The following is a 9,485-nucleotide window of genomic DNA, read 5'->3' as shown; positions in this document are numbered from 1 at the left end:
TGTCGCCCTTGGTAGAGTACTGTGGCATCACAGCTCACAGCAATCTCCAACTCTTGGGCTTAAGTGATTCTCTTTCCTCAGCCTCCTGAGTAGCTGGGACTACAGGCGCCCACCACAACCTGGGTCTATTTTCTTGTTGCAGTTGTCATTGTTGTTTAGCTGGCCCAGGCCGGATTTGAACCTGCCAGCCTCAGTATCTGTGGCCGGCGCCGTAACCACTGAGCCTGTTTTTGTATTTCTTGAGTCATGGCGGCTATAGGTGTGTCCATCACCCAGTGTTCATTGTGTCTACCAGATAGGTTTTTGTTCCTCCCCTTCTCCCCACTCCCCCCCGCTTGATTTCCACTGAATTTTACTTCCCTCTGTGCACAGGTGTATTGGTTAGTTCTAATTTAGTAGTGAGTACATGTGGTGTTTGTTTCCCCACTCTTGTGGTACTTCACTTAGGAGAATGGTCTCCAGTTTCCTGCTCACTTGTATTCATTCATTAAGAAGACCTTTTCCTGAACTGCTCTGGGTAAAGCACTGTGCAAGGCACATGAGATACAGAGATAAATAAGATACAGTCCTTGACCTCAAGTAAGTCACTGATCAATGAGGAAGAACAAGGGTTCAAACAAGAAATTGCAATATAGTGCACAACTTACTCTCTCTACCTCAGTTTCCCCACCTCACAATAAGGATTATTGGTATCTACCACACACACAAAAAACTTTTTGTGAGAATTAAATGAGTTAAAGTGTGTAAAGTGCTTATAATGGTGACATAAGAAAACACTGTATGTGGCTGGGCCCAGTGGCTCATGCCTGTAATCCTAGCACTTTGGGAGGCTGAGGCAGATGGATTGCTTGAGCTCAGGAGTTCTAGATCAGCCTGAGCAAGAGTGAGACCTCGTCTCTACTAAAAATACAAAAACTAGCTGGGCATAGTGGCACACGCCTGTAGTCTCAGCTACTTGGGAGGCTGAGGCAAAAGGAGCTCTCAAACACAGGAGTTAGAGGTTGCTGTGAGCTATGACACCATGGCACTCTACTCAGGGTGATGGAGGGAGACTGTCTTCAAAAAAAAAAAAAAAGAAAGAAAGAAAGAAACACTGTATGTGTTGCTATTATTGTTTTTTTTTTTTTTTTAATAGAGACAGTCTCACTTTATTGCCCTCGGTAGAGTGCTGTAGTGTCACAGCTCACAGCAACCTCCAACTCCTGGGCTTAGGCGATTCTCTTGCCTCAGCCTCTGGAGTAACTGGGACTACAGGCGCCCATCACAATGCCCAGCTATTTTTTTGTTGCAATTTGGCCGGGGCCAGGTTCGAACCCGCCACCCTCGGTATATGGGGCCAGCGCCCTACCCACTGAGCCACAGGCACCACCCTATTGTTATTTTTTTATTTTTTTTTATTTTTGAGACAGAGCCTCAAGCTTTTACCCTGGGTACAGTGCCGTGGCATCACAGCTCACAGCAACCTTCAACTCCTGGGCTCAAGCGATTCTCCTGCCTCCGCCTCCCAAGTAGCTGGGACTACAGGCACCCGCCACAACGCCTGGCTATTTTTTGGTTGCAGCTGTCATTGTTGTTTGGCAGGCCCAGGCTGGATTCGAACCCACCAGCTCAGGTGTATGTGGCTGGCGCCTTAGCCGCTTGAGCCACAGGCACCGAGCCCTATTGTTGTTACTATACTATAATGGAAGTAAGTAAACAGAAGATACTGTAAGGATATAGAGGAGGGCACTGGACCCAGGCTAGAGTAGGAGACGTCTGGGCTGAGTCCTATTATAGGATGAGAATGCACTAAACACAGAGGAAGAAGAATGTGGGTCATTCCACATAGGAACAATCTGTGCTTAGATTTGGGAGCAAAAGACCACAGGACGGATGAGGAACTGAAAATAAATGAGCTCAGCAAGTGTCTTGAGTACAAAGAGGGGAATGGCAAGAGACTAAGATTGAGAGGTCATGGAGTACAAGCGAGTTTGAACTTTATCCTTTAGCTGATGGGGAACCATTAGAATGTTTTATGTACAGTAGCAATTTGATCAGATTAATGTGCTGAAAGATTACCTTGATGACAGGATGAAGGAGATAAGATTAGAAGGAAGACCAGGTAGGAAGCCATTGCTATGGTCTATAAGAGAAAGAATGATGAAACCCTGAACTAGGATAGTAGCAGTGGAAATGGAAAGAAGAAAGCCATGGATTCGAGATATATTCAATAGGTAGAAGTGGTGGGACACAGTGACTGTAGGATGTGAGAATAAGTCCAAGAAAGGTGTCAGGGATCACTTCCTGGATTTTGGTCCAGCATAAGGGGCTGAATAGAGGCATCATTCAGTGACCACAGGGAACCCACTGAAGAACCATTTGGGGAGAGGTCCATTGGGTGAAGTGATAAGTATTCCTTTGGACATGTCAAATTCCAGGTCCCTATGAGATTTCCATGTGGACATTTTGACTAGGTGATTGCTCTGACAGTCTTGAAGCTTAGGAGGATCTCTTCCAATTTCCAATTTAGAGGAGGCAGTGAATGGGGAGTAGATTAAATCATGGGGGAGGATGAGTTTTCTCAGGGGCAGAGTGTTGATTGAAAGAAGGCTAGGTGATACGGAGGAAGAGAGAAATCTTAAAGAAAGCTAAAATGGAATACCCAGATTATGGTGGGTTGGAGAGTCTAGTAGAGGATGAAGAATGTGCTCTTGACTTTCAGCATCCTAAACCTTGGCAGACTGGGAGCTCCTTGAATACTGCAAAATCTTTTTTTTTTTATTGCTTGGTATTCATTGAGGGTACACAGAATTAGGTTACACTGGTTGCATTTGTTAAAGGCCCTCTTATAATTGTGTACCACCCCTAAGAGGTGTGCTGTACACCGTGACCCCCCTTCAGAACAATGTGAAATCTTGAACAGCTCTGAGATCCCAAAGAGATGCCTTCCTCTTGCAAAGCTCTCTATTCTAGAGCACCTTCCCTTTCCCCTAACACATAGCTCAGGGGGTTTCAGGGCTCCCTCCATGCCCTGGGACAACCTTTACTCCAGAATGCTCCCTCATCATTTGAGAGGCTGACATGGGGGCATGTATTACGAGATCAGATAGGAATGGCTGGGTGCATTACACATGCAGACCTTAAGCCAGCCTGCAGAGCGGGGCTTGGGCAGGGCTGGCAGGATCTGAACACTCAGTGTTCAGCAATCACTCAGTGTTCAGATCCTCCCAGCCCACTTACCCACTTACCCCAGTCTGTCCTGGAGTAGCTCTTCCCTGGGCACTACTCTCTAGGCCATTTGCGATGCAAGAGGCCTCTAACGAGCTGCAGTCCAAGGCTATATTCTAGGACTTGTTCCTCCTGATCCAGTGCCCTGGAGTTTGGTCTCAGTCTGCAATTGAGGGGCCCCCTGGCACGGTTCCTTGGCAACGTGTTACGCCTTAGACACTAGCAGTTGAGTTAGCACAGCCACCACTGCCACGGCCATCACCACCTTCCCGGAAAGCAGCCACCTGTCTGGCCCTTGGCTTTGTCTAGCTGCCAATGTAAGGCATGTGCCTACGCAGGAGGCGATGACATTTTGGCTCTACTTTCAAAGTTTTTTTTCCCCTCTTTCTCATGTGTTATTTCTAAAGATAACAAAGGTCAAAAGGCATCCAGCATTTTCTGGTTTCTCATAAGCTTCTGGTCAATATTTAATCTGGTTTATGGATTTTTTTTAGGTCTTCTAGATGCCTTCTTGAGCCTGTTTGTGGCCACCCACAGACACTTGTAAGGAGGAGAGAAGTCAGGCTGGCAGAGATACTCTGAAATGAGGGATTAGAGGCTGGGACCTGAGGAACAAGAGCTGCAGCCAGAAGACGAGGGAAGGGGCCCTGACGACACTTCTACTGAGAGGTCTGCCATGGCCTCTCTTGGCATCCAACTTGTGGGCTATATCCTAGGCCTGCTGGGGCTGTTGGGCACAGTGGTTGCCATGCTGCTTCCCAGCTGGCGAACAAGTTCTTACGTTGGTGCCAGCATTGTGACGGCAGTTGGCTTTTCCAAGGGCCTCTGGATGGAGTGTGCAACACACAGCACAGGTATCACCCAGTGCGACATCTACAGCACGCTTCTAGGCCTGCCCTCTGACATCCAGGCTGCCCAGGCCATGATGGTGACCTCCAGTGCAATCTCGTCGCTGGCCTGCATGATCGCTGTGGTGGGCATGAGATGCACAGTCTTCTGCCAGGGGTCCCGAGCCAAAGACAGAGTGGCGGTAGTGGGCGGAGTCTTCTTTATCCTTGGAGGCCTCCTGGGCTTTGTTCCTGTTGCCTGGAATCTTCATGGGATCCTGCGGGACTTCTACTCACCACTGGTGCCAGACAGCATGAAATTCGAGATCGGAGAGGCTCTTTACCTGGGCATCATTTCCTCCCTGTTCTCCTTGGTGGCTGGAATCATCCTCTGCTTTTCCTGCCCATCTCAGAGAAATCACTCCAATTACTACGATGCTTACCAAGCCCAGCCTCTTGCCACTAGGAGCTCTCCCAGGCCTGGTCAGCCTCCCAAAGTCAAGAGTGAGTTCAACTCCTACAGCCTGACAGGGTATGTGTGAAGAACCAGGGGCCAGAGCTGGGGGTGGCTGGGTCTGTGAAAACCAGTGGACAGGCCCTTAGGGCCACAGGTGAGGGACATTGCCACTGGATGATGTCAGAAGGTGCTGCTGAGGATAGACTGACTTTGGCCACTGGATCGAGCAAAGGCAGAACTGGGAGCTAGTGTGACAGTGTGCAGGTTGAATTGCTGAGGATGCTCGCCAAGCCGGCCTTTCTGTTTCCCTCACCTTGCCCTCCCTGAGTCTCCAACCCTCAACTTCAAATCCCAGCCTGTACCTTTAGCCAGGCCCCAGAGGCTCCCTTTTGCCCTTTGGTTTACCTGGGAATCATCCCTGAACCCACTAATCACATCCCACAGACTGACTCTCTGTGATTAAAAAAAAAAAAACACTCTCCCTCTGGCTGAGGTTGGCTTTTAGCTTGTTGCTGGGAGATGGGGAGAAGGAGAAGTGGTGGCTTTTATGGGCATGTCTCTCTCTCCAAAAAAACCTGATTGATCTGCAATGGTCCCATGAACCTCCATCCTACCCTTGTTATGACTCCACAGTGTCCAGACTGGTTTATGCATGAACTGAAATAAAACCATCCCACAGCATCCAGGGAACAAAATGTAACTGGGAGCAGGCAGCCTGGGACCAGAAAAAGACCAGAGCTATTTCCCAGGGCAGTTCTCAGAATTCTCTCACGTTCATGGTTCAGGAATGGAGCCTGCAGCTTGAGGAAGGCACAAGGAAAGAAGATCTGGTGGAAAGCTGGGGTGGCAGCAGACTCTGACTCCCCTGAGAAACTGCCTCAGAAGCTGTGGTCCCAACTTTTGCTAAAACCCCTGCCTTCCTCTGGGGCACCTGACCTGGCCTCCAGTCTGAACCACAAGGCTAAAGGTACTAGACAATGGTTGCCTTAAGAACAGCGAGCCAGTTTTTCTAGAGCTAGCCTTTGGCTGGGAGATGTCAGCATGGGAACTACGGGGCCCTGAGGATGATACCACTCCCCAACACTGGCCAAGGAAGAATAAGAATTTTGGTATCAAAGAAACTGAGTGGTCACCTGTGGTGGCTCCAGTGGGTGTTTCTATTGTTTCTAGAGAGGCAGACTCCCCAGAGAGTCTTCAGTTCTAACGGAAAATCAGCCCCAAAAGCTGAGATCAGGCCTCCTGGGGTCTTCCCAGAGCACCCCACAGAGCCCTTGGAAGGCCATAGCACCAAGCGGACCCTATCATAGTCTCCCCACCATCCATCAGAAGAGATTTCAGAGTTGCCAGAGGGCAGCCAAGGGCTCCAACGTGGCACATCCATGCCCAAGGTACTATGTCCAAGATCTGAGTGATGGTTGACCTGGGATTGCGGTTGAGGTGGAAGATTAATGAATGGTTACCAGGCAGATGGTTCCACCTCTAAGGTCTGAAAATGCTCCCTTTCTCCTGGAGTGGAAGTGGGGGGGTCACAAACTAAAGACATTTTCCCTCACTAGGCTAAGCATGACCAGCTTCTGAGAAACTCCAGAACCCCTCCTCAAACCTCAGTGCCAGCAGAAGGGGCCCATTTATTGTCTCTAACATGCCTTTCAGGTTTCCACCTTTTCGCCTATGTTCCATCTGTTCTCCCACCCTGGGAGGCCCTCTCCCCTTAGCAAAGTCCTCCTCATGCTTAGAAAACTTGCTCGGTATCACCTCCTTCATTGAGCCTTCTCTGATCACTCCATCCCTATCCTAGCCCTCCCTCCTCCAACCCTCAGTGTGTAAATCCCTTTTTGATGCTTATTATTCATAATTTTTGATTGATAGTTATATTTTCATGTGTGTGTCTGACCTGACAAATAACATTGTAAACCCTTGGAGGGCAGGGACCACATCTTAGATCTCTCTGTACACCCCAGACTATCTGTAACAGTGCTGGACACACTGTAGGTGATCAATAAACACTTGTTGATTGAGTCCGTTTGTTGATTAAAAGGGGCCCAAACAAGGCAGGTGTGATTGGAGGGATTTGGATTAAAGCGAGGGGAGGATGGAAGTTGGATTTTCTCCCCACAGGGTGAATAGAAAATTCTAGACTTTACTGGAAACAATTAGAAAGCATGACAACCCCCCACCTCAAGAAACTCTACCTCTTCATCTTGCTGGGGCTCTACCCTTTTCACAATTGCTTTATTTAAGTTATTTGCTATATGATTGTATATTCCTTTCTTTCTCTGAACCGGGAGAAGGTGAACGAGTTCTGATCATGTCCATTTGGCAGATGGGGATACTAAGCCCAGACAAGTGAAGAAATTTTCCCAGGGCCACACAGCTGGTGTTAGTACCCCAGTCTCCTGATTTTCAATGTAGGACCCTGCTGATTCTATATTATTCACAGGCAATAGGAGGGGCCTCCTAGGGGTCCCAAAGCTGCCTAGGGAAAATAACTTACAGCCAGCCAGGTAACAATGAGGGTGCACAGGCTCTCCTAGTCTTCCATGAGGGTATATGGGAAAGCAGCTGGAACTGCCCCCTGTGCCATGCTGGGCCCAACTAGCTGCCTTACCAGGGGGATGCCAGGCTCACATCTGAATAGGACATAATATCCCTGTTCCAATTCTCCTAATTCCGGGGGTGTGGGAATTTAGGAGGACAATGATTTGGTCCTGTTCTAACCTCACTGGGAATTAACAAAGCCTCATTCATAAGGGTGTTAACTGTGGCAACACTGACAATCATGGGGCCCTACAAGATTCAGCTAAACCAGGCCCTGCACCTAGAGAGTCTCAGCACACAGGAGCTTATTAAACCAGACACTTGCCCTTGCACTTTGGAAATGGGCCTTCTTTTGTACAGACACTAGAACCTCAGTGCCAAACCAAGTTAGAGGGAATGGCAGCAGGTGGGAATACGGGTTGAGAGAGGCTCTCTGGAAAGAAGGTTAACAAGGGATCATGTCTCTGGTCTGGCGCTGGGAACTCCAAAGTCCTCGATTGGGAGCCACCAGAGTTTGGAAGACAGGGCTGCCTGTCCTGTGCTGAGTGGGCAGCACTGTAGATGGGCTCCGATGACCACCACCTGGCAACTAAAGCACTCATGGAATTGTGGGTCCAGGATTCTGGTATCAGAAAGTATAGGAGGGGGGCAGGCACAGTGGCTCACGCTTGTAATCCCGAGGCGAGTGGATTGCCTGAGCTTACAACTTTGAGACCAGCCTGAGCAAGAGTGACACCTCATCTCTAAAAATAGCCGGGTATTGTGGCGGGCACCTGTAAGTCCCAGCTACTTGGGAGGCTGAGGCAAGAGGATCACTTAAGTCCAAGAGTTTGAGGTTGCTGTGAGCTGTGATGCCACAGCATTCTACCAAGGGTGACAAAGTGAGACTCTGTCTAAAAAAAAAAAAAAAAGTATAGGAGGACCCATTGCTGTTCAAATTCCTGCAGCCTCTATGTCCCTGTCTGTCACTGGAACACGAAGGTCTTTGAGGGAAATAGGGCACAAAGCTTTCCTTCGTTTTAGGATAAGGCTGGCCTGGGAGGTCCTCCCACCTTTGTTAATGTGGGACGTTTCAATGGAAAAAGACGTTTATTCTCAGCTAGAAAAAACAGGGAAGACCTGACAAAGAGCAACTATTCCCTTTGGTTGGTTGAGCAAGAAAAGCTTTGCTTTAGTTTCCTAGAAATCTTCCTGAGTCCTGCCTGAGTTCCAAGTAAGGTAAATACCTTTCAGCTTACCCCATTACCTTCTCTCATAAAGTAATTTAGATTAGCCATAGACCTAGGGGATAGTGAAGGCCATTGTGTTTGCACCCCAGCCTCAGGGCTCTAACCCTTGCCTTGCGCAAGGTAAGGACAAATGTTTCTGCCCTCCCCTATTCCTGATAATAGTGTGACTCAATGTTACATGAGTCCTGGAGTCCTACTAACCCACTACTATGTGATCACTAGTGGTGGTAGAAATACTGAAACTGGCTTAATGGAGAGGCAAGTTCCAAGTTTCTGAGAGACCTTCATTCAGCCAAATAGCCATTCAAACAGCCATCTGTCTGCCAGCCAGCCAGCCAGCCAGCCCATGCTGAGCTCTTACTCTGTGTTAGGCAACATGCTAAGGGCTTTGAGGGTGACAAGAGGGATCAAGGTAAAGTCTGTACATTTTTTCTTTTTTTTTTAGACAGAGTCTCACTTTGTCACCTTTGGTAGAGTGCTGTGGTATGATAGCTCACAGCAACCTCAAACTCTTGGGTTCAAGTGATTCTCTTGCCTTACCCTCCCAAGTAGCTGGGACTATAGGCGCCTGCCACAACGTCCAGCTATTTTTTAGAGATGCGGTCTCACTCTGGCTCAGGCTGGTCTCGAACTCGTGAGCTCAGGAAATCCACCTGCCTTGGCCTCCCAGACTGCTGCGATTAGAGGCTGAGCTTAAAGTCTGTATATTGTAGGAGCTGACAGACGATGTAGGGGAAATAACATGTGTACATGTAACTGTGGTGCAGGCAGAATAATACGCACTGTCCGGTGAGAGAGATGGGAAAATGTGACTTTAAGTTAGGGGTATTAGGGGCGAGGAAAATAGTTACATAAGCCCCCTTAAGTCCCAATCTATATGAAATGAGGACCTGGGCAGTAACTGACCTTCTAGGGGAAGGATGATGGAAAGAAATGACCTTCTGAAGCTGAAGGACTGGGAAACTGAGAAATAGGGTGGAGGGCAGTGCTAAGGAGGTAACAGGGATATACTGCACATAAAGCCAAGAATCTTTGAGTTTGCTTTACAGGATCCCGAAGTGGATCTAAGACAGGGAGAGAGAGTGACACTGGGGCTCAGCCTCTCCTCCATCTTCCCTTGGGCAGGTCTCTGGAAGCTACTGAGGGCAGGGGTGGCAGTGCGCTTCCAGCTAGCCGGGGGCCTTCTGGCTCTGGACCAGAGGAGAAACAGCGTGGGAGTAGGGAGAG

General features: G+C 48.7%; 1 protein-coding gene across 1 annotated transcript; it reads left to right on the top strand.

The window, feature by feature from the left end:
* Positions 1-3,705: 3,705 nt before the first annotated feature.
* CLDN2 (claudin 2) lies at positions 3,706-6,510 on the top strand. The gene has a single exon (XM_053580289.1). It carries the CDS (start codon positions 3,884-3,886, stop codon positions 4,574-4,576), a length of 693 nt encoding a protein of 230 aa, XP_053436264.1. The 5' UTR covers positions 3,706-3,883; the 3' UTR covers positions 4,577-6,510.
* Positions 6,511-9,485: the final 2,975 nt, after the last annotated feature.

Source organism: Nycticebus coucang, chromosome X (genome assembly GCF_027406575.1).
Source record: "Nycticebus coucang isolate mNycCou1 chromosome X, mNycCou1.pri, whole genome shotgun sequence".
Lineage (NCBI taxonomy): Eukaryota > Metazoa > Chordata > Mammalia > Primates > Lorisidae > Nycticebus > Nycticebus coucang.
The sequence above is the reverse complement of the archived record's forward strand: the minus strand, read 5'-3'. Positions and strand labels throughout refer to the sequence as shown.